The 24,997-nt window shown below is 41.9% G+C and overlaps 2 protein-coding genes and 2 long non-coding RNA genes across 4 annotated transcripts in view; 3 read left to right on the forward strand and 1 right to left on the reverse strand.

Annotated features, from left to right (window-relative positions):
- LOC109839031 (callose synthase 3-like) overlaps nt 1–5,132 on the reverse strand; it is a 33,760-nt gene extending 28,628 nt beyond the window's left edge. The window contains exons 1-2 of the mRNA XM_020407463.1: nt 4,919–5,132; nt 4,633–4,841 (exon numbers count right to left, since the gene is read on the reverse strand). Of these exons, the coding sequence (XP_020263052.1) occupies nt 4,633–4,841; nt 4,919–5,100 (391 nt within the window). The 5' untranslated portion in view covers nt 5,101–5,132. The remainder of the gene's footprint in view (nt 1–4,632; nt 4,842–4,918) is intronic.
- On the forward strand, nt 6,540–20,787 carry LOC109839322. The gene is made up of 4 exons (XM_020407750.1): nt 6,540–6,690; nt 18,549–18,734; nt 19,672–19,781; nt 20,107–20,787. The coding sequence occupies exons 1-4, from the start codon at nt 6,540–6,542 to the stop codon at nt 20,329–20,331; spliced, it is 672 nt and encodes a 223-aa protein (XP_020263339.1). The 3' UTR covers nt 20,332–20,787.
- LOC109836159 lies at nt 22,499–23,010 on the forward strand. Its single transcript, XR_002245859.1, has 3 exons — nt 22,499–22,640; nt 22,712–22,882; nt 22,979–23,010. It is a non-coding gene; the product is annotated as an uncharacterized LOC109836159 (long non-coding RNA).
- LOC109836565 lies at nt 23,060–23,488 on the forward strand. Its single transcript, XR_002246013.1, has 4 exons — nt 23,060–23,098; nt 23,166–23,237; nt 23,310–23,381; nt 23,451–23,488. It is a non-coding gene; the product is annotated as an uncharacterized LOC109836565 (long non-coding RNA).

The raw sequence follows: 24,997 nt of genomic DNA on the forward strand, positions 1-24,997 counted from the left end.
CGACAAGACCATCGAAGAAGTTGGAGCTTCCGACCATCGATCTGAAGCTTGATGGACCGAGTACCTACCTGAGTTGGTCACGACGGGTGAGATACACCCTTGCAGGGAGGAACCTGGAGGGTTACTTGACCGGAGAGAAGACAGAACCGGATGAGGACTCGGGAGGACGAGATGAGTGGAAGTCCACTCATATGTTGGTGTACATCTGGCTTCTCAACTCGTTGGTCCCGACGATCGCCGCCACAGTAGATGGCATTGAGAAGGTGAAGGACGTCTGGGAAAAGTTGAGGAGGACCTATGATAGAGTGGGGAATAACCTGAGGGTGTTCCAGATTAAAGGAGAGATTGACGCCACAGTCCAGGGAGAGAGGACTGTACAAGAATATGCTACAGAGCTGGAGCGTCTGTGGCTGGATTATGACCATTTTTCTCCCCGGGCAAGCTGCAAGGACCCAGGATGTAAAGAGCGGGAGGCCTTTCTACAGGAGAGGACTATGGTGTTTCTTAAGGGATTGACATCAGAGTTCGCTCAGCGAATTGCATTACTGCTAGCTCAGCCGAAAATTCCCTCGCTTGAGGAGGCTGTCTCAGCTATGATCCAGGAGGAGACTCGCATTAAGCTGCAGGCAGGGACATGTGGACTTCCTGTGGTGAAGTCAGCTTTAGCAGCATCTAACAATAATGGATCCAGGGGAGAGACTCGGCAGTGCTACAACTGCGGTGAAGTGGGTCATCTAAGGCATGCTTGCACCAAGCCACCTAAGGAAGGAGATTCGGGTGGACGTGGACAGTTCGGAGGGCGTGGTCGTGGCCGTGGGGGTCGACGAGGTGGAAGGGGAGCAGGCAACCGGGCGAATCTGATGATAGCAGAAGGAGGAGAAGAAGCTGAGGTGATCTTTACTGAGGAGGATCAGGCGCTCCTGGCGATACTCAGGAGAAAGCAGCAAGTAGCAGGGGATGGAGACAGGAGGAGTGGGACAGAGGAGGCATCCACATCATTCTTCGTCAGAGGCAACACTGCTACCTATGCTCATCCGACCAAAGGTACTGATGACATACATGCTCTTGCTTCCATATCTTCCGACAAATCATCAGAATGGATAGTCGACTCCGGTGCGTCTCGACATGTGACAGGTAATGCTAGTGAGTTCTCATCATATACTCACCTAGCATCGCCTGATAGTATTCAAACAGCTGATGGTACATTTCAGCCTGTGGTTGGTAAGGGTATAGTTGATTGTACTGGTTCAGTAACTTTGTCCAATGTTTTGCATGCTCCTTCCTTTCCAGTCAACCTTTTATCCATTAGTGCTATCATCCTTCAACTAAAATGCATTGTTTCCTTTGATATTCCCAAGGTGATCTTCCAGGAGAAGGGGACAGGGCGGAGACTTGGGACTGGCACATGGCGTAGTGGACTGTGGTATCTGGATCGTGAAGGACTGGATTCAGCATTGGTGTCAATGATAGAGAGAGCAGAAGTAGGATCTGAGATGAGTGCTGAGAGTGTGTTGATGCTTCATCACCAGCGTTTGGGACACTCATCTTTTAATGTTTTAAGTAGGTTGTATCCATCTCTATTTGAGAAAGCAAATAAGCAGCACCTTGTATGTGATGCATGTGAGCTTGGAAAACTTACTAGAAGTTCTTACGTAAGTTCTGGTCATAGGAGTTCTCGTGTATTCGAACTGATACATTCAGATGTTTGGGGACCTTGTTCTACAAGTTCTATGAATGGATACAAGTATTTTGTTACTTTTATTGATTGTTTCTCCCGCGTTACTTGGTTGTACCTGATGAAAAATAAGAGTGAAGTGTTTGGTTGCTTTCAAAATTTTCATAGGTATGCTCAGACTCAATACGGCGCTGTGGTGAAGGTATTAAGATCTGATAATGGGACAGAGTATACTAACAAAACGTTTGGGGAATACTTGTCAGCTCAGGGAATACAACACCAGACTACGTGTCCATACACACCTGCTCAAAATGGAGTAGCGGAAAGAAAGAATAGACATCTTTTAGAGGTTGCTAGAAGTATGATGATCTCTATGAATGTCCCAGAAACATTATGGGGACAAGCAGTGTTGACCGCGGCAGCACTAATCAACAGAATGCCCTCGAGAGTGCTGGATTGGAAGTCTCCGTGTGAGTTGTTGAAGGGAGATAATGGTGGGCTTCTTCCACTCAAGGTGTTTGGCTGTGTGTGCTTTGTGAAAGACAACAGGCCATCAGTCGGGAAGCTTGCCCCTAGAGCGGTGAAATGTATTTTTGTGGGATATTCTGCTACTCAGAAGGGCTATGTTTGCTGGAGCCCGGTGGAGAAAAGGTTGTTTGTGAGTATGGATGTGCACTTTCGAGAACTCGAGCCATATTACACCCGGAAGGTAACTTCATCCGTTGATAACTCGCCTAATACTGGAAGTATGCGGCGAGAGGAGGAGAATGGTGAGAGATTGGTGAATGTGGAGAAATCAATGTCTGAGAATGGTGAGAGATCGAAAAAATCAATTTCTGTAACGATTCCTTGGGAAGAAGTGGTTGAGGAGGAGCAGGAGAATGAAGAAGAGGAGGAGAATGAGACAAGAGAGGAGAATGAGACAAGAGGTGTTAGGTCCACGGCTCAGGGGGAGCTACTTACCTATAGTAGGAAGGGGAAACAAATTGCGGGAACAGTACCTACAGTGTCACTGGTGCCAAGTCCCTTGCCAACACATGTCCCGACTCCTGAGACACCTACACTACCACCATATTCTTCTCAAGGTGATATCATTCCTCTCCTCACTCCTCCCACACCAATGACTGTACGGAGGACTACTCGCAGTAATGCGGGAAATCCTCCCGATAGATATGGTTGGGATCTTGCTCAGTTTGTATCATATTCTAACATCCACCCTACACATGGAGCATTCATTGCATCACTGGACTCTGTTACTATACCTAACAATTGGCAGGTTGCAAAGAAGGACCAGAAATGGAAAGCTGCTATGCACGAAGAGCTAAGGGCCCTTGAGAAGAACCGCACTTGGGAGTTAGTAAAACTACCAAAAGGAAAGAGAGCAGTTGGATGCAAGTGGGTCTTCACTGTGAAGCAGAATCCAGATGGACAGGTTGAGCGCTACAAAGCTCGTCTGGTGGCAAAAGGATATAGTCAGACATACGGCATCGACTATGATGAGACTTTTGCACCAGTAGCGAAGATGAGCATTGTTCGAACCTTGATCTCTCTGGCAGTAAATGGTGGATGGAAGCTACACCAATTAGATGTGAAGAATGCATTTCTTCATGGAGATCTGGTGGAAGAGGTATACATGGAAATTCCGCCAGGATTCAACACAGAACAGACAGTGGGCAAGGTCTGCAGATTGAAGAAGTCTCTATATGGCCTGAAACAATCTCCTCGTGCTTGGTTCGACAGATTTAGGCGGGCTATGATAGGTATGGGATACCGGCAGATTAACGCTGATCATACTGTGTTCTTCCGACGAAATGAAGGTTACATCACTGTGCTTGCGGTATATGTGGATGATATGATCATTAGAAGGGATGATGAGGAGGAGATTGCCAAACTCAAAGTGAGACTGGGTAAGGAGTTCGAGGTGAAAGATCTTGGCTTGCTTCGATACTTTCTTGGAATAGAAATAGCTCGCGGAGCGGAGGGGATTGTCTTATCCCAGAGAAAGTATGCACTGGATCTTCTTAAAGAGACAGGGATGTTAGGGTGTAAACCTGCAACTACACCGATCGACCAGAAGTTCAAGCTGGGTGCTGAGGCTGGAGAACCAGTTGATCGTGACAGATACCAAAGGCTGGTAGGGAGGTTGATCTACCTGAGTCACACACGTCCCGATATCTCTTTTGCAGTGAGCGTGGTGAGCCGCTACATGCATGATCCAAGGAAGGGTCATATGGACGCTGTGTACCAGATTCTGAGATATCTGAAGAGTGCCCCTGGAAAGGGACGTGGTGGCGAGATCGACAGCTGAGGCAGAGTATAGAGCTATGGCCTTAGGAGTTGCTGAGTTGCTATGGTTAAAGAGTATGCTGGTAGAGCTGAAGCTGGATCAAGGAGCTAAGATAAAGTTATGGTGTGACAACAAGTCAGCTATCAGTATCGCCAACAACCCAGTGCAGCATGATAGAACCAAACACATCGAGATCGATAGGTTCTTCATCAAAGAGAAGTTGGATAGTGGACTACTAGAGCTAAGTCATGTTTCAACTAAGGACCAGGCAGCAGATTGTCTGACTAAAGGACTTAGCTCATTAGACATGATTAGAGGATGTGACAAGATGGGCTTAGTGGATATCTTTCGCCCATCTTGAGGAGGAGTGTTGACATTAGTAATATTTGTAAGGGGTTATGTGTAAGTTGTGTAGGGCCTATATAAGCCCAAGAGATCTCCTAATAGGGTTAGGGTTTGTATTATCAACTATAACCAACTGAATAAAAGCGCTAACAACTTACATTTGCCTTCAGAAAAAACATATGTTTACACGAAAATAACTAAAAAGAAACATATAATTATGTAAATATGCAAACCTAAGTTATCACCAAACATGAACAAAGACAAAAAAGCTACCAACTTTACTAATTAACAAAATAAGAAAACCCAAGTAACTGCGGCTACGCACAGAGGTAAGCAACCCTAGGGTTACTGGACTCGACTTCGTTAGCAACACGAAGAATGGGGGCGATCTCGACGAGAGACGAAGGGACAACTTCACTATCAAAGATCGATTCTCCGAGATTTCCCACCGTCTGAGTTCGGAGCAGCCGCCGCTGCGACGGCGACTGCTCGAGCCCTCTCCTCGAAGACGACGACGACATCGACATCGCTGTCCTGTTTTAGAGAGAGAAAGTAAAGGTGAGCGCTTTTGATATGATCGAAACCCTAATCGAGCTTACTCTTCCCCTCACCCGCTAGATTTTGGAGCTCTGCTGCTGCTGCATGTGAGGTTGGAGGTTAGAGAGAGAGAGAGAGGGAGGATGAGAGCTTTAGAGAGAGAGAGTGCTGAGTTTTGAAGCGAACTCGGGAGAGCAGAGGAGTGAGATTCTGTGAGAAAAAGCTGTTGGCGTGGGAGGAAGAATAAAATAATCATAATAAGAGACGTTTGAGCCAGGTGTACAAGTTTTTAGGGGCTGGGTGTTAGAAAAGAGCATTAATGTTTGTCGCTATTACGGGTTTGATATGGGCACCTGGCTCTGTTGTATTAATTGCACATAGAACCCCGGTATTTATCGCGTTCTGCAACTTTTTACCTCTCAAGTTTGATGTTAAGGGGCTGTTTGGTTGATGTATTTGGCATTAGCGGTTGGGCAGAAAGCCTGCAAAACTTTTGGCAGGCTTTCTGCCCAACCGCTAATGCCAAATACATCAACCAAACAGCCCCTAACAGATAGACTCCAAGAACTTAACTAAGCATCGCATTTGTCCTCCATGTATGCTATTATTCACTGTTTGGTGCTCTTTTCTGTCAAATGTTTTACTAGTGTGCACCCCTGTAAAGCATGACCTTCATTTTTTTTATTTTTGCTACAGTAATTCTGTATTCAAATAGAGTTTTAGTAAGTACTATAGTAATTTTTTTTTAAAATATGATACAGCATGCCGCCTGAGCTACAGTAATATTACTACGGTAATGTTTACAACGCTATAGTTATCGCCTATGCTACAGTAATAATGCTTCAGTTTTACTGTATCATAAATAGTGAATTTTTGGATCATATTGTCTGCGTTGCAGTAATAATACTATAGTAATTTTACTGTAACATGAATAGTAAATCTTGGATCTTTCCGTTATTATAGAGGAATAGATGGCCGAGTTGAAGTGGACGCGAAGAAAGGGAGAAGCCGAGTGCGATAGCACAAAGGTCTACATCTGTTTCAAATCTTACACATGGTTTTGACTTTGAGGGGGCTATCTGCAAATATCACATTTAGGGATAATAGGCGGCACCGTGTGATAGTAAAAGAGTGTGTCATCGATCTTTAATAAATACGAAGGGTTTCACAACTTGCTTTGTTATAGGAATAATGGCGATGATCTTTAATAAATAAAGCTTTAAATTGTACATTTTAATTAAATATCATACTCACCTTTATAATAAATTTTAGCAATTTCTAAAGATATATATTTTTTTCGCTTTTTAATTTGAATGTGAATGGTCTATCCAAATTAAGTAAGCTCTGTGAAAATTAATAAGTGATGATGCCATTTAGCATCAATGAGGATGTTTTCGGAATACAAGTCATCCGACTTATGAAATTTTATTTTTAATTTTAAGAAACAAGCATTTAAACCCTGACCCAATACAAATATTGCGGTAGGCGGGTACCGGCGAGTAAATTCAGGCGCTCTTGTTACCAACGGGTGTATTTTTCAAAAAAAAAAAAAAGTTTTACACTCTTCCCATTTTAGCCTTCTAGCAATCACCTCGCCCAACAGATAAAGGCAATGTATAGCACTCGCCGTGATTATAAAAATATACGGGTGTCACAGTACTAACGACAAGATTTAAAGATTTTCCGTGTGAGAAAATGGTGCGGCAGCTTGCGTGGACCCCACCGTATCACTCTGACAACAGCTGGGCCATGGCCCTTGGGCCCGAAGTTCAAACTCCATATCCAGTGCTTGGCTACATACAGCATTCACTGAATGAACGGTTGATAACGTTTAAAGTTAAAGCGAGTTAATTTATGTGGACGAATCGTCGCTCTACGATACGATCGTCATGAGTTACGCTGTTTGAGGACAAACAGAGAAATTTAGCGGCATAATCAATACGGTGTGCTTTCTCTAGCATCGAGATAGACTAGAAGGAATTCGGATGCGGGTTTGTACAAATAATGCGAGTCCGACATACACAGGATCCGTTCTGGTCATGCGTTTTTATATTCGGGAATGTTTGCCTAAGCCCACAGTGGTACTAATAAATGCTAAAGGACGCTATTAGGGCCCGTTTGGTTTAAGTATTTTGTATTGGGTCTTGGGCAGAAAGCCTGCCAAAAGTGCTCTTTTCACAGGTTTTCTGCCCAAGACCCAATACAAAATACTTAAACCAAACGGGGCCTTATTGTAGCAAAATTCCAAAGTTTTGATAAGTATTGGAAGGTTTTAATTTTATGTTATAATAAATGTTAACTGGATCAGCTGCATGCAGAATACTAATAACTATTTAGCGCAGGAGAAATATAGAAACAAGAAATACTATTTTATTTTATACTTATTTTATTTCAGCAAGTGTTATTAGATTTACATAGAATATCACTGTCTTTTTCTTATACGTTTCCGACATCCATGTCATGTTTGTATAGCATGTTGTAACTCTGTTATTCTTTCCAATAGTTTTTTTAAAGATATTTGAGATACTTTCTTAAATTTAATACTAGCTTATTGACTATAAATTTTGAAATATAGTTAAATCTTCTCGATCCATAATTAAAACACAATAATGTCCATTGCTTAATCACAGATAACGTAGTACTTATAATAATTATGAATATGGGTAGCAATTTAAATCTACAAGGTATATTATTTAGAGATAAAGGGAATTTTTTAAGGAGTTCTTTTCGAAAACACTAATTCTTGTTCGCGAAGAAAGACTAGATAACCTTCAATAATCCTTTCGGTTGACTGAGACAAGGGGAAAAAGAATTAGAACAAGGTGCCTTTTTCTTTGGGCCTTTTTCTTTGTTCTTTCACTAAGGAATTATTTGATAACACGTGTTAGATTCTCATCTCAAACTTTGGTTAGGAGGTAGTTTTATTGGTCTAATACTCATATATATATATATATTAGGAGAAAAATGAGACGTGGGTGTGATGGGGCTGTCACCGTTCAAAATCAAAGTGTTGTAGTGCCCCTACCTTTTCAATTCCTTTTTCCTTCCTTGGTAATATGGTATATATATGGGTGTCCATTCGGGTCCGCTCGCCCCGGCTCGACCCGAAAAATCGAGTCAGGGCTGGGCAAAATCGGAGCCCGAACCCAGTTGCCCCGGGTCGGGTCCGGGCCTGAGCGGGCCAGGCTCTGGGCCGTCCGGTTTTTTTATTTTTTAAATCTCTTTAAAACTCCAATTTACATAAAAAATTTACACAAAATTTAAATAAAAAAATAATATTATTAATCACTTGAAATTACATAAATTATAAATATAAAAAATTATAAAAAAGACAGATGATAAAAATAACTTCTTTATTAATAATCAGTAAATTATTTACAAGTATAAATTTATTCCAGAATTCGTCGCATCACAATAGATGAGTACATCCCAACTAGGTTGGCACCTACTCACCTATATCACTATCATTTGCAACTGTTTCCAAAATAATTTATTACAAAATTTAACTAAGAAATAAAAATTATAATTTGATGAATATTATTTAATCTTTATATCTATTTACTAGTCCTAATTCTTCAAATTTATCTTCAATTCCAGGCAGCCGATCGATGTCTTGTGTTCTCTTCTTGTACCTCCACCAATCTTGTAAGCACATCACCGCGTGTACAGTATACAGATCTAATGATGTCCTGTGGTCGTCGATCAAACGTCATGTTGTGCTGAAGGCAAATTCCGAAGCTACCATCGAAACCTGCATTGTTAGTAAATCACGAACAATTGTAGAAATTATAGGATATGAAACCAATCCATATACTCTCCACCATTGCAAAATATCTAAATTATTATTTTGGCATTTAACTAAAAAAGCAGACAAATATTCATCTATTTCAGAAACCTCCAATGATGATCCAAATCCAGATCCACCACTTAGTTCAGCTACCATTGCATACCTATCAAAACTTACACTTTTACCTCGGCTTGAGCTCGAATAAGCCGAAGTTGTAAACTGTTGTGCAGCTACACCATATTTAGCTGCATACTCATCATATAAGGTTTGAAAATAATTTCTAACAGCATTATGATGAGAAGTAGCAGTAATGATGGATCCATCATCTAAGTCTATAATCTGATTACCATACAATGATTGTAACAAACTTTGAAGGCTAATATCCTTCAATTGCGGATCAATAAGAACCCCCAAACCAAAAATATGAGGAATAGACCTAAAATACTTATTAAATTTGCTCTCCCCCCAAACCAAAAATATGAGGAATAGACCTAAAATACTTATTAAATTTGCTCTCCATTTGAAAAATTATAGCTCCAAAAGTATAAATACTTATTAAATTTGCTCTCCATTTGAAAAATTATAGCTCCAAAAGTATCATCCATACGATATTTAGTAAAAAATTTTGAATATTTAAAATTTGTAAAGCAGCTAAAGTAATGGTTGGATGATAACAGCCAGATAATAACATTGTAGCATCATAAAAAAATTATAACATCTCTTTTAAATCACTTATAATTGTCCATTCCTCTTCAGTTATTCCATAGGTGCTACCAGAGCTAGAACTAGAAGAATAATAAGCAATAAAATCATTTATAATTTCTTTATATTTTATTACAATAAAATATAATTGTCCATTCCTCTTCAATTATTCCATAGGTGCTACCAGAGCTAGAACTAGAAGAATAATAAGCAATAAAAGCATTTATAATTTTTTTATATTTTATTGCTACACTTAACATTGCATAGGTGAAATTCCACCTATGGTCAACATCTTTTGGAATTAGTCTGGGCTTTACATTTTTTTTATTTATAGAATTGTTTCCATCTTCTAATTCTTTGTTCAGAAGCATTATGCATATAAGTTACTGACCTAACATTTTCTATCATGAGTTTAATTTCAGTAAATGCACTTTGAACAATTAACTTTAAAATATGACAGATGCATCTAATATGAAAAAGATCACCATGATATGGCAATGATAGAGTTATTTTGATAAAATCAACAGCTATATTATTATTACTTGCATTATCTAGTGAAAGAGAAAATATTCTTTCTGAAATTTCTTGTTTCATAAGTTCTTCAATTATTAAATTTATAATATTAATAACAGTATGTGACTCTTCAATTGTAATAAAGGAAATAACTCTTTTAAACATTTGCCAATTTTTATTAATCTAGTATGTTGTGATGCATAAATAACCAATTTGTGCTTTAGATGTCCAAATATTAGAAGTTAAAAAAAATTTACAGTTTAAACTTTAAAAATAAGAAATTATTTTTACTTGCTCTTCTTGATAATGTTTTAAAATATCACGTTGACAAGTTTGACGGGAAAATTTTTTAAATGCGGGGTAAAAATCATCTGTAAATAAATTTTTAAATTCATCATCTTCTACTAATCTAAAAGAAAGATTCTTAAGAATGATAAACCTAATGACGCATTTCCTGACACGGGCTGCGTCATAACTCCAACTTCTGAGAGTACCAGAAATTAAGGATTGCGAAACCATAGATTGTCGGATATCACCTTGAGACGTCTAGCCTCTGTTGTGTTTATCTAAATGGCGTTTGAGATGGTTGTTGTCGCTCTTATGATGAGCTTGGAAAATCTTGCCGCGCAACGCACATTTAGCCCTCTGGGTGAGGATCCTACCGTTTTCATCATTGGTGACGTCTATCTTCTCGTAAAAATTCCACACATCGGATCTCGGTCTTTTAGGAGCTCTTGGTGTAGAATCGTCGCCATCGGATCTGGGATTAACATCGGTAGGAGTAGACCCGGTAGGATGACTCATTTCAAAATCGGGAGATAGGTTTTGCCCTTCATAATCAGATCAGGAAGCCATTTGATTGAAGAATTAGAGAGATAATATATTATTAGAGAGTATAAGAGTGTATAAGAGAGTATAAGAGAGAAGTAGATGAGTTTTGGTGAGAGGAAAATAAATGAAAACCCCTCTCTATTTATAGAGGCAGCCCCCTAGGCAAATAACCAAAATACCCTCACCATATGATCTTTTTTTACCGTTATTAGGAGCAAAATGGTCAAAAACAGCCAATTTGGCCGTTATGGCCGGGGCGGGTCACCTTAGATGACCGTTGCGCCGGGGCCGGACAGGGCGCCGACGAGGCGGTACGTACCCGGGCCCGGAACCTGGTCTGGCCCGGGTTTTCAGGCCAATCCCAGACTGGGCCAAGCCCGAGCTGGCAGATCATTTGGACAGCCCTAGGTATATGGACGATGACGACATCAGCAAGGAGCAATGTGATGTCAAATGTGGGTTTCTCGTCTTGTCATTGTCGAAACCCAAAAGAAGCGAGGCAAAGAATAAAGAGAGGCGGAAGGTTTGGGTTCACACGAAGACATGATGACTGTAGTGGCAAGTTTCATAAATTAGGCCTCCCACCTAATCTATTCGGATTAATGCTTGTACGTCTATTTGTGACTTAGATGACAGTTAATGGTTAAGATGAAAATTTAAAGATAGATCCGAATCCCTGAGTTTGCATAAAAGCAAAAAATAAGGCATAATTTTCATAAATTGTCATGAATTATTGAGGATTACACAATAATAGTTCAGACTAAGTTTTGATAAGGAATCACAAACTTTAAAATTAGTAGAAAAGAACATATATATGCTGCAAAAGTAATACTCGTGATTTAATCAGAGGAGATATATCGTAATATTAATCTACAGGTGAGATGCATGTGCAATGCACACATAGTCAAATAATTTGATTATATATTTGGAGTTTATGTTTGTACTATATATAACTTGTTCAAATAGTTCATGGCTACCATATACTATATTGTAATAAACAAGATCCAATTTTTAAACATCTAATTGTTGATGATCATAACATGATAATATTTAAACTAATACCGAACTTGCTATTAAATCGAATTTAGTTATGTCATTTTAAATGTTAAAACTTTGATCTAATAGATACATCAAAGGTTGTAACTTAAAATTTTTGGATGTGTTACGTCATACAGAAAATTCATAACACAATAGGAAATCCATATTAATATGCATGACAAAATTCACATAATTAAGACCAACAAAGGAGAATGTTATGTGATTCAAAACCTCAGTTTAAGAATAATTGCCGACTATATATCAAGATGTTAATGATTACTAATAAGTAAAACTAATATGATTTTTAATTTGGGTACAACACTTCTAACCAAAAATTAAATTGCCATAAAACTGTTACATCATACTTTTTATGTAAAATGAAAACGACATTATTTGGGAAAGTTGACATCTCCCAAAAAAAAGCATAAGGTATCACAACCTTGACTTCTCTAGGGAAGTTTTTATTGTTAGATCTGAATCATAAAACTTGAGATCTAAAACCATATAGCCATGATTAATTCAAAGAGATTAACAATAATCAAAAGAGCGGAAGCTTATACCTGAATCCATTGCTTAATCTTGAGATGGGTTTTGATCTTCTAACCTTAGGATTTCTCTAAATCCGAATTTCTCTAGCTAGATGGGGGTGTAGAGAATTAGAGAATGTAACCCTAGGTTAGGGACCATAACCCCTTATTTATAGATGTTGTACTTTTGTAATTTAGCCCCTCAATAAATCACAATTACAACCTGGTATCTGCACATATAACCCCATGACTTATTTAAATACCAAATTAACCCAACTTAATTGATCACTTTAGTGGGTTATCCTGAAAGATAGCAATACACATTGATTAATCATATGTGCCCACAAATAGATTTATTGGATTAAATCCAACAATCTCCCACTTGGGCACCATATGATTCCTTAAATTGTGTATAACCTTATGAGCTCAAAAATTGCTATCACTGAAAAGGTATTTCCAAACAATCTCGTCCATTGACTATATCAATATAGGATCAAAGCGGCCTTCGTCACATTTATCGTGACTCGACCCATCAATGGTCACATATACCAATACAATCAAACGACATAGATCAATCATGGATGTGCAGCATGAAAATTACATGCAATGTGATCAGTACATGTCTATTTTCAACTGGTCCTCCTTAGTGAGGTCAAAACCAAACATAATGTAACAGAGTGTCTTAACTGAAAACTTTATTCTGATCAGACAATACAAACAAACATAAAGCACCACAAATACAAACTCCCACTAAAACATAATATCCTCAAATAATACCACACCCATATGAGCAGTATGCTCATGAAAGACCTTAGGTGGCAATCCCTTAGTAAGAGGATCAGCTAACATGGAGTTTGTCCCAATGTGCTCTATGGATATCTGTCCACTCTGTACCCTTTCTTTCACAACCAGGAACTTAATGTCAATATGTTTTGACTTAGTTGAGCTCCTGTTGTTATTGGAATACATTACTGCAGATTTATTGTCACAATATAACCTTAGTGGTCTTTCAACATTTTCCAAAATGCGCAGTCCCGTGACAAAATTTCGCAGCCATATTCCCTGATTGGATGCCTCATAGCAAGCTACAAATTCTGCTGCCATAGTGGAGGAAGCTACTAGTGTTTGTTTGACACTTTTCCATGATATAGCTCCTCCTGCTAACATATAAATGTAGCCTGATGTAGACTTCCTGCTATCTTGGCATCCAGCAAAATCAGAGTCCGAATACCCAATGACCTCTAATTTCTCTGATTTTCTGTATGTGAGCATGTAATCTTTTGTTTTCTGAAGATACCTCATAACCCTTTTGACTGCTATCCAATGATCCATACCAGGGTTGCTTAAGTATCTGCCTAACATCCCAACAATGTACGCAATATCCGGACGCGTACATACCTGAGCATACATTAGACTTCCTACAGCCGAAGCATAAGGAATCTTCTGCATTTCCTGAATTTCAAGGTTACCTTTAGGGCACTGATTGAGACTAAACTTGTCTCCTTTAGCAACAGGGGTGTCACCTGGTCTGCAATCTTGCATGCCAAACCTTTTAAGTACCTTATCGATATAGCTCTTTTGTGATAATCCAAGAATACCCCGAGAGCGATCTCGATGTATCTGGATCCCTAATATAAAAGAGGCGTCCCCAAGATCTTTCATCTCAAAATTCTTTGATAGAAATCTCTTGGTTTCGTGCAACATGCCTATATCATTAGTGGCAAGCAAGATGTCATCCACATACAGAACCAGAAAAATATACTTACTCCCACTGAACTTGTGATATACACAGTCATCAACAATGTTCATCTCAAAACCGAACGAGATAACTATTTGTTGAAACTTATGATACCATTGACGAGGAGCTTGCTTGAGTCCATAGATGGATTTCCTTAATTTGCAAACCATATTCTTTGGGTCTCCTGACACAAAGTTTTCTGGTTGCACCATATAAATCATCTCATCAATGTCTCCATTGAGAAATGCAGTCTTAACATCCATCTGATGTAACTCAAGATCATAATGAGCAACAAGTGCCATGATTATTCTGAAAGAGTCTTTCGATGAAACCGGAGAGAAAGTCTCTGTATAATCAATGCCTTCCTTTTGAGTATAGCCTTTAGCCACAAGACGCGCCTTATACCTCTCCACATTACCGTTTGCATCCCGCTTGGTTTTAAAAATCCATTTACAACCAATTGGTTTTGCACCTTCTGGCAATGGGACAAGTTCCCAAACCTTATTGTCTTGCATAGACTTATACTCTTCATTCATGGCATCAATCCACTGTTGAGAGTTAGAACTTTTCATGGCCTGAGAGAAGTTGATTGGATCATCTTCTAACATTCCACTACTTTCCTCATGTTCTTGGAGAAATACAATATAATCATCCGGAATAGCATTTCTCCTTTCTCTCGTGGATCTCCTTAATGGCACTGGTTCTTGAGGTTGTTGAGTTTGTTCTTCTGGAACAGGGAGTTGTTCAACATTATCATCTTGAGGTTCCGGATTTACTTCTTGAGCAACAACAGGTATAGGAACCTGAATATTGTCAAAAGTAACTGTATGGATTGGATCTGAAGCCAATTCCTCCTCAAAACTAATGTCTCTAACCTTATTTCTCCCCCCAAACTCAACATCCTCAAAGAATGTTGCTGTTCCCGTCTCAAAAATATTCCTTATAGTGGGATCATAAAACTTATAGCCCCTAGAGCGATCAGGGTACCCAATAAAGTAGCTGCTAACTGTTTTGGAGTCCAATTTCTTTTCATTTGGCCTATAAGGCCTTGCCTCAGCTGGACATCCCCAAATATGTAAATGCTTTAAACTGGGCTTTCGACCAGTCCAAAGCTCATAAGGTGTTTTAGCAACTGCTTTACTTGGTACTCTATTCAGAATGTAAGCTGCTGTCTTAAGTGCTTCTCCCCAGAGTGACTCTGGTAAAGAAGAATGAGCAATCATACTTCTTACCATATCCTTAAGAGTCCTGTTTCGTCTTTCAGCTACACCATTCATGCTAGGTGAACCCGGCATAGTGTACTGTGGGACGATACCGCATTCCTCTAGGTATCTAGCAAATGGTCCTGGACGTTGTTCACCTGAACCATCATATCTACCGTAGTACTCACCACCACGATCAGATCTGACGGTTTTAATTCTTCTGTTGAGTTGATTCTCAACTTCAGCTTTATAGGCTTTGAACATGTCCAGAGACTCAGATTTTTCATGAATAAGATATAGGTGCCCATAACGTGAGTAATCGTCTATGAATGATATAAAATATTGTTGACCATTCCAGGATTCCGTAGGGAATGGCCCACAAATATCCGTATGTATCAATTCTAAGACATCCGAAGATCTGTTGGCACCTAATCTCTTCACTTTGGTCTGTTTTCCCTTGATACATTCAACACATACGTCGAAGTCCGAAAAATCAAGGGAATCCAAAATGCCATCAGACACAAGACGCTCAACTCTACCTTTTGAGATATGACCTAAGCGCTTATGCCATAATGTCGCCGAATTTTCCTTATTTAATTTACGCTTAGTACCACGTGATTCCACATGCAAGGATTCATTGTAAGAAGCAATTGTATCAAGCAAATATAGGTTGTCATAAATACTCAAGTAACCGGTTCCCACAACATTTGAATTAAAAGATAAACTGAATTGACTGTTTCCAAATGAACAAGAATAACCTGATTTGTCCAATACAGAAACAGAAACCAAATTCCGTCTAAAAGACGGTACTACAAAAGTATCTTTTAAATCCAAATAATAACCAGTTCCTAACAACAACCTAAAGTGCCCAATTGCTTCCACATCTACCGATTGTCCGTCGCCCACAAAGATGTGTCTTTCAACATCACTTGGCTTTCGGTAGCTCAGGCAACCCTGCATAGAAACACTTATGTGAGTAGTAGCACCAGAGTCTAACCACCAAGTGTTTCTAGGTACTGAAGCTAAATTAACCTCAGAACAGACCAAAGCAAGGAACGTACCCTTATTATCACGCCAGGCGTGATATTTTGTACAGTCCTTCTTTACATGTCCAGGCTTCTTACAGAAGAAACAACCCTGATTATCCTTATGTTGTTTCTTCTCAACTGGACCCTTAGCAGCTTCCTTATCATTCTTCCTTTTCTTGCCCTTATCCTTAGAGGCATAGGCCAAATGAGCACTTTCTGTCTTATCTTGCTTCAACCTGTCTTCTTCTTGCACACAGTATGAAATGAGCTCATTTAGAGTCCATTTCTCCTTTTGACAGTTATAACTGACCTTAAATTGGTTAAACTGTGCAGGAAGAGACAACAAAACCAGATGCACTAATAACTCGTCACAAAGATCGAGTTTAAGTGCCTTAAGCTTTGAAGCAATATGAGACATTTCCATAATGTACTCCCTGATATTTCCTTTGCCCTTATACTTCATTGAAATCAAGCGAGCTAAAAGCGTGCTTGTTTCTACCTTATCGTTTTTCGCAAAACGCTTCTCAATTTCGGCAAGGAAATCTTTAGCCTTAGTAATCCCTTCGGATTCTATGCCCCTGAAGGCTTCCGGAACGCCGCGCTTAATGATCATAAGACTCATGCGATTTGAACGCTCCCACTTCTCATGCTCCTTCTTTGCATCAGGAGTGCTATCCGCATTGAGAGGTTGGGGTTGTTCAGTTCTTAATGCATAGTCAAGATCCATGCAGCCAAGAACAATTAATATGTTCTCTTTCCAAACCTTGAAGTTTGTCCCATTTAGCATGGGAATTGAGTTGATGTTAGCAGAAATTGTTGCAGCAGATGCATTAGCTGAAATAAAACAAAAATGCTCACATCAATAACCATAATCAATAAAATTCAAATAATGACAATCCCCATCCAAGATACCGGCACAACATTAATATCAAGTCTTTGGACAGTAATATTAACTTGTAAGTGATACCTTGTTGCAATGATCAAACATTGACAATAACTCATGTCAAATAATGAAACTATCTTTGGATCGATTCATTATTCACATGTAAACCTTATAATTGTCACACGCTTATCATCGCAGATGTGTATACAGTCTAAATAAATATTAACCTTCCTTTGGGCCGATTAAATATTTACACGAAAGCATACACACAAACATCTCACATTCCTCATGAACAATCTACACAAGAGAGGTTACTTTGGCAACTTCTTGTTTCAATTAATCAATTGGAGTGAGAGACAACCTTAATACCTTAGTGTCATAATATTTGAATTAAATAATTGATTAAAAACCAAATTAGATTTAAATTAAAAAGTTTTAATTTAAATCAACTGAATTTCCAAAAACTTAATTGGGGTCTCACAGCTTAATTAGGGCCCATAACTTAATTGAATAAATTAAGTATACCAAAGTGGACCCATGAAAAGCCGAGGCTTAACCATAATGAACACGAAGTTCCCTTAACTTCGAACGCGAGGTTCGACTGTATTGAGTACGAGACTCACTTAAGCACGAACGCGAGGTTCGTCTGAAAATGAACGAACGCGAGGTTCGTTTGATAAAAGAACGCGAGGTTCAACTTGGGAACGAACGCGAGGTTCGTTTAAAAAATGAACGCGAGGTTCGACTGAAGTACGAACGCGAGGTTCGTCTGAAGTACGAACGCGAGGTTCGTCTGAAGTTCGAACGCGAGGCTCGACTGAAGCACGAACGCGAGGTTCGTCTGAAGTACGAACGCGAGGTTCGTCTGAAGTACGAACGCGAGGTTCGTCTGAAGTACGAACGCGAGGTTCGTCTGAAGTACGAACGCGAGGTTCGTCTGAAGTACGAACGCGAGGTTCGTCTGAAGTACGAACGCGAGGTTCGTCTGAAGTACGAACGCGAGGTTCGTCTGAAGAACGAACGCGAGGTTCGTTAAAAAAATTGAGCTTGACGCTCACCTGAGTTGAACGCGAGGTTCACCTTAGAACGAACGCGAGGTTCGTTAAAATTGAGCTTGACGCTCACCTGAGTTGAACGCGAGGTTCACCTTAGAACGAACGCGAGGTTCGTTGAGCGCGAAGCTCGGTTAAAATTGAACGAACGCGAGGTTCGTTTGAGGTAACCACCTCCTTAATTTTCGCCATGAACCCTTAGGGTTTCAAATTGAAACCGCCGCCGACAAACCCAAAAAACCTTTGATTTTTATTTTCAAAACAGATCCAGAATTGGAAAAAATTGAAGGAAAAATCAACCCCCCCCCTTTTGTCTTTTTCTTCATTTTGTTTCCCCCCTCTTTGTTTTCTTTCTTGTTTGAATTTGTTTCCCCTTTTGTTTTCCCCCCTCTTTTCAAAAGAGAATTCATCTTCTTCCTCCAAACCTCCTCCATTGTTTTTCTTTCAAGAGCTCCATACCCCAAAGAAATTCGGTTTTTTGTATGCTCCTTCTTGGCCGAAAATTTTCACTTTTCACTAGGGTTTCTCCCTCCACCTTCAAGCTCGGATCTTGACTCTTGGATTGGGGATTTCAAGCCTCTTGATTTGGGTAAGCTCCTCTTCACCATCCTCTTATTTTGTGGTAAAGGTTGCATTTTTATTCTTGTGGTAGACTAGGGGGCATGTATGCACTATTATTTCGGGGGGTTTTGTGCAAAAAGAGGTAATGGCCGAAACTTTGGGGGGTTTATTTGCAAAATTCGTGGGGGTTTATTTGCAAAATGGGACTGAAATTTTGAGGCTTGGATTTCATTCCCCTTTGGTAACAATTTGGATGGGTGTTTCATGCAAAAAGACCATACCTTATTGAGGGTTTTATGTGCAAATGTGGGGCCGAAAAGTTTTGGGGGCTTATTTGCAAAAGTGGCCGAAGAATTGGGGTGGTGTTCATGTAATAGAGGACTGAAGTTTAGGACCTAAATTACATGTTCATTTGGCCACAAGCTTGAGGGGTATTTTAGGCAAGAGGACCAAAAGTTGTTGGAGGGGTTTATTTGCAAAACAGCCCATAAATGTCTTAGAGGGACTTATTTGCAAAAGGCAGTGAACTTATGGCTGAAATCCAATGAGTTTTGACCACGAACTCATGATCAAAATTTTGATAAGGCATGTGGAGCCCAAACCAAGATTTTGTAGAGGGGCTTTTATGCAAAATTGGCTGAATTCTGCAAAAGGGCTCATTTGCAAATTTTAACCAAAATTGTGGGGTACCGGGGTGTTATATGATCGAATGTGACGATCATGACCCGGGTCACGCGTGTCCTTGACCTAGATTTTGGCCTTGAACACAAAGGGTATTTTGGGTATTTCACCAAAATTCACCGTGAAAGATGACAATCATCGTGCACGAAATTTGTAGGTTTAATTAGACTTCAATTATGAAATCCTATTTGTGTATAGGATTTTAATTAAAGTTCTTAATTTCCCTTTTAAATTTCGTATATTCATGTTTTAGATTGTACCTGACTTGCTGCTTTTCGTTGCAGATTTGCAATGTCTCCGCGTCGATCTCGTCCCCGGAGGAGCCGTTCTCGTTCACAGCATAGTGAGGAGGAGGTCCCCACGACATCCTCTCCCGCGGCTTCATTTTTCGGGGGTGAGAATTTATGCAGAGATTTTGTCTTACATCCCTGATTGACCTCTTTGCGGGTCATGAAGGAAGAACCGATACCTCTCTCGCGGAGGGTAAGGTTTCAGACTTGTTTTGCTTAGCCAATTCAAGTCTTCGGATATATTGGGGCGATTTTGTGTTGTCCTACACCTTATAGGTCGGTGTACGTTACCACGTTATTCACGTGATGACGCATGCCGTCCTTCTGGTGTAGGTCACTCAAAATCGTCTCTCCAATTATTCCGTGGATGAGTCTATCATTCTTCTTACGAGATGGATTTTCTGATTCCGCCCTTGTGCTTTATTGCAGTGGAATTTCCCGCGGGTAGCCTTCCTCCTCACGCCAACACCGGATGTAGTCGGGAGGTTTTCTCTTCCGCTACTCTTAGGCAGGCTGTTGGCCCACTTCCTCGGTTCGACGGGGATCGTCCAAATGACTCTTGCCGTTCGATACAGGAAGGAGGGCGCCATTGCTTGCGCCAACTTATCACAGATGCCTCCTTCACCCCTGATTCTACTTCCACTCAGGTTCTAAAGAAGCCGGGTTTTCTATTTGGAGATCATGTCAGGGATCCTGCCACGCTGACTCTTTGTGAGGAGCATTGGTTAACTCTTGACGGTGGAGCCTGTTTGTACATCCCTTCGATTCCACGCCACTATTCTTTCAGTCATTTGAAGGGGCAAGCCGTGGACCGGCAGATGTCTTGGCATCTTACTGAAGATGCTGATCGGGTTCAATGCGGATATGCTACTCACCATAAGACTCCTGGCTCTGAGGGGTATCATGACGTGCGTGGTCTACGACCCGGGATCATGGGTCTTGATACTGCACCCCCAGGCGAGGTGTCAGCTGCTGCTCCGACTGTGAGCAACCGTCTGGCTCTTCTTGGGAGACAGTTACCCCCATCGGAGTACAGATGTTATGGCTGGGCTTCCTCCCTAGCCAAAGGGTGGTGGGCGCGCATGACTGGTTTCGTCTTGGCGCGCTGGGAGAGGGATCTGAAGAGCAGTGGGTTGTATGCACCCATACGAGCTACTATGTACGGCATCCCAGTCAGCTGTCGCCATTTCTTGGCTTTGCTGGAGACTTATGTGCCCGATAGCAACACCTTCCTGACCAGCGGAGGTGAGCTAGGGTTGGCCTTGCACGAGATGCATTATGTTTCGGGTCTTCCGATGGGGGACTGTCCGTATCAGGAGTACTTCCCTACGAACCAGCAGCTGGAGTGTATGAAGAAAGATACTCCGGACATGTATGACACACTCTGGGATCTTACTTGCCACTACTACACTTCCTTGATCCAAACTTCTCCCCAAGCGAGAAGGAAGAGGCAGATCAGCTTGAAGCAGTTTGCCAGCTACTTGTTCCAGAACTTGGAAGGTGATTCCAGTGCGCCCATTCATGAATTAGACGTGATGACTCCTTCGGCCGTTAATGAGTTGTTGGAAAAGGCTGAGGTTCGTTCCTACACTATCGGCAGTGCTGAGGGGGCTTTTCCCGCGGGGACAAAGTTTCGCTCTTTTCTCCGCCGCGCACAGAGGTCTATAGGGTCCCGGGCGCTATTAGCAGGCTACCTTGCCCTTTGGTTGAAGAAGTGTGTCGTCCCGCACCAACCTTCTGACGCTCTACCCATCGAGGTGCTCTTCCCTGCAGTTCAGCTGGCTTATGGGAGAGAGCTTTCCCTGCTCCCAGCAATGGTTGCTAGTATCCATTGCGGGCTCAGGGGTCTGGTTAGCAGTTTTACACATATGGGTTCTGAACCATCAGCTGAGCTGGTTTGCCCAAAGGTTGAGCTCCCTTACGCATATTTGATGGCGTGGCTCGTTCTTCACCGTCCCGACTTGATGTCGGCCCCCAGCGTTGTTGACATCCCTGTCCCCTTCATGCAATTGTTGGAGCAGAGCAGATGGTTTGGGAGCAAATTTAGTGATGTTCAGCGAGAGCTCCGGGTCCGCAAGAGTTGGGAGTTCTTTAAGTGTTTCCCTCACTTTTCAGGTCGCTATGGCGACGTGCTGGTTGATGAGGAGAAACCTAGAAGTGACCGGACCGTTCTTGACGCTGGTTGCTTCCGGTGGTTAGTGAACATCCGTGTAGGCTATCTCGTCCTTCGGGTGAAGAACCAGTGCCACATAGAGCCTTATCTCCCTTGCCGCTTTGCTCGACAATTCGGCTATGACCAACTGTATGTCGGGAATCCGAGCCGCAGCCTGCGGGTTGAGGGAGGATTGATTGATGGCGTTCGAGCGTGGCTATGGACGATGGTGGGCTGTACTGGAGCCCGTTTTGCTCTTCCTTCGTACCGGCGTAAGCCATTGATCACTTTCCTCAGCTGCAAGTGGTTCCTTTCTGCATATGAGTCCATCAGCGCGAGGAGCCTCTCAGAGTTGCAGTCCGAGTATGCGGTCCGGGCTGCTATGATGGCTGGTCGCAGAGCTGAGCTTGCTCAGAAGCGGAGAAAAGGGCATGCCAAATCTCTTGTCTCAGACGAAGAAGAACTTCTCCCTGCGGGTGATGATGACGAGAACTCCGAGGACGAGTATGCGGACGTGGATACCGGCAGAGGGGACTTCGATACTGGTTTGTCCTATCTCTTTTAATTTTCATTTTCCATAAATGACAGCTCTTTTTCATTGAAATGGCTATTGTCATTTTAGGTAGGACAGCCGGTGATCATGAGCCCTCAGCTCCTACACACGTTGAAACGTGTGATAGGCCTGCGCATGTTCGACCCTATGGTCCTCGGAGGGTTGGTGCCCCGAAGAGGAAGAAGACTGCCCATAAGTCCCATGACGGTCAGCGTCCCTGTGGAGTGGACTTAGGGAGCACCGCCGATGGAGGGGGAGGTAACATTCAATTGCTCTTGCTTCAAGGTTGTTTACCTTTTGGGGATTTGTGACCATGTTTTGTGCTTCAGGTTTCTTCGAGGAGGGCGAACTCCCACCGGGTTCGGCGTCCCCTGGCGTTGACAACATGGATTGCTTTGTGCAACAAATGTGCGACGCTTTTCACGATGGGTCTTTGGGCATCGACCTTAACATCGATCTTGAGCAGATAAATAATGTTGAGCCCACAATCCCTTATTCAGGTATATCCGCATCCAATGTCATTTTCCTTATGTAAGGTGAAGGAAGATTTCTCGTTTGAGCTTTCCTCATCCTTCAACATTTGGGTTACCCTGCAGATGTTGCGATGGAGGGGCCAAGCTTCTCGAAGCCGGATGCCGGCTTATTAGCTGACATGCTGGCTGAGCAGACTTCCAGAGGGACCGAGAGACCATTCTTCGGGAACGATTCATCTACCGGTATATATCTGATTTTCTCCCTCTTGCCCGATATTTCATATGACTAATGAATGATTGATTATCGCAGCGTCTACCATTGGAGTTAGCCCGGTATCTATCCCTGGCATATCCAGTTTGCCTCAGAGCGACGGGCTTGCAGGTATGTATACGATTCAGGGATATTGTACTTTCCTATGTTTATCTGTCTTTTGACTAATGAGTGCAATCATAGGACCAGCCGCTAGGACTGATTCTCATATGACTCCTGGCATCCCTCAAATGCCCGCGGATAATGGATCTACAGGTATGCAGATCCCAATTCTTCTTATTCGTCTAAATTTTCATTTTGACTAATAAGAGAGTGTCATCATAGGACCAGCAGCTTGGGCCGATACTCTTATGACTCTTGGCATTCCGGCTGCATCTGAGGACATGGGGATTGCAGGTATTCATACGACCTTCTTATCCCGATTCTCCTTATTTGTCCAAATTTCCATTTGGTTAACATAGGAATGTCACTGTAGGACCAGGCGTTCAGCCTGATACTGCTACAGTCCCCGGGGTTGAAAGTCCTCATAGCAGTGGTGCCTCCCCGTCTCTGCCGAGTGGTGTGAGCACTCCGCCTGCAGGGGCTGATGTACCTTCTTCTGCTGCTATCCCAGAGCCTGTCGGACCTCAACCCGAGGGGACGTCTGTTGGTGTCGGTATGTTCAGAACTTGCCTTTTGACTTTCCTTTTCATATTCGATAGTTCACTGAGCTTCCAAGTTGTTGCTTGTAGGATCTCGATCTTCTTTGCACGAGCGTGTCCGTAGCCTTTTGGCCGATACTGATCCTGACGGAGAGGCTTTCCGTACGGACCTCAGCTTCTTCACCGCCTGGTATAATGGCTTGATCGAGAAGCTTCTCCACCGAGGAGGCGGCTTCGATCAGTTCCGGCGTTCCTTCTCTCGCCACATGACGATGATGAGGGAAGAAGGATACCCGGAACTGGCTGATTCCTTCACTGCTGATTTCGCTGCCCTGGAGTCAGAGATACGAGAGTTGAAGGAACTGGAGGTTACCGGGGCTTCTTCTTTCGTATCCTCTGAGTTAGAGCATAGGATGGAGCAGTGGCGTGAACTGAGATCTTCCGTCGGGCGTGAGCTTCAGTCACGCGAGAGCTCCCTTGCGCATCTAATGGCTAACATGGCGAGGATGGATAGGGAGAAAGCTGAGTTACTCCGTTCCTTGGACTCGAATCGCGAGGAAGCGACTAGGTTGAAGGAGGCCTTGAAGCGTGCCGAGGAATCCGCCGTTCTTATCGCAGATGACTTGATCGGACTAGAGCGTTCTCGTGACCGGGTACTCGAGGAGTTCGGATCCACTCAGGAGGGATTGATGAAGTTGAAGAGTGAAGCTGCGGAGATCTTGAGCTGTTCTGAGGAATCTGCCCGAGCAGATCTGCAGGTGGGACTTGAGCAGAGTTATGCAGATAGACTTTTTAGCTTAAAGTCTCATATTCTTAGCCGTCAGTTGCCTTCGGGCTAATGAGCTCTTTGTTGTATGTTTTTTTTGACTTGACCTATTAATAGCAACTCCGCATTTGCTTCTTTCTTGTGATTTGTCTGTATTTCTTCTGAATGACAGATTTTATGGGATTTTTGGCAAACCCCCAGCCATCAACGGGTTTGATGTGCCTTTACCGATTACCGTTTGAATCGGGCTAGCATGCGGATTGTCGAAATCCGTTCCGCATGTAACGTTGTGCTAAGAAAATTGCTTTTCTTAGATTTGATGCTATGACTTTGAATACATAGACTTCGTCTTTCTTACGGGAATAGACTACCCGGCAACGCGTGTTAGGCGTTGACTTTGGGGTTTTTGGCAAACCCCCAGCCTTCAACGGGTTTGATATGCCTTTACCGATTACCGTTTGAAT

This window comes from Asparagus officinalis, chromosome 4 (genome assembly GCF_001876935.1).
Source record: "Asparagus officinalis chromosome 4, Aspof.V1, whole genome shotgun sequence".
Lineage (NCBI taxonomy): Eukaryota > Viridiplantae > Streptophyta > Magnoliopsida > Asparagales > Asparagaceae > Asparagus > Asparagus officinalis.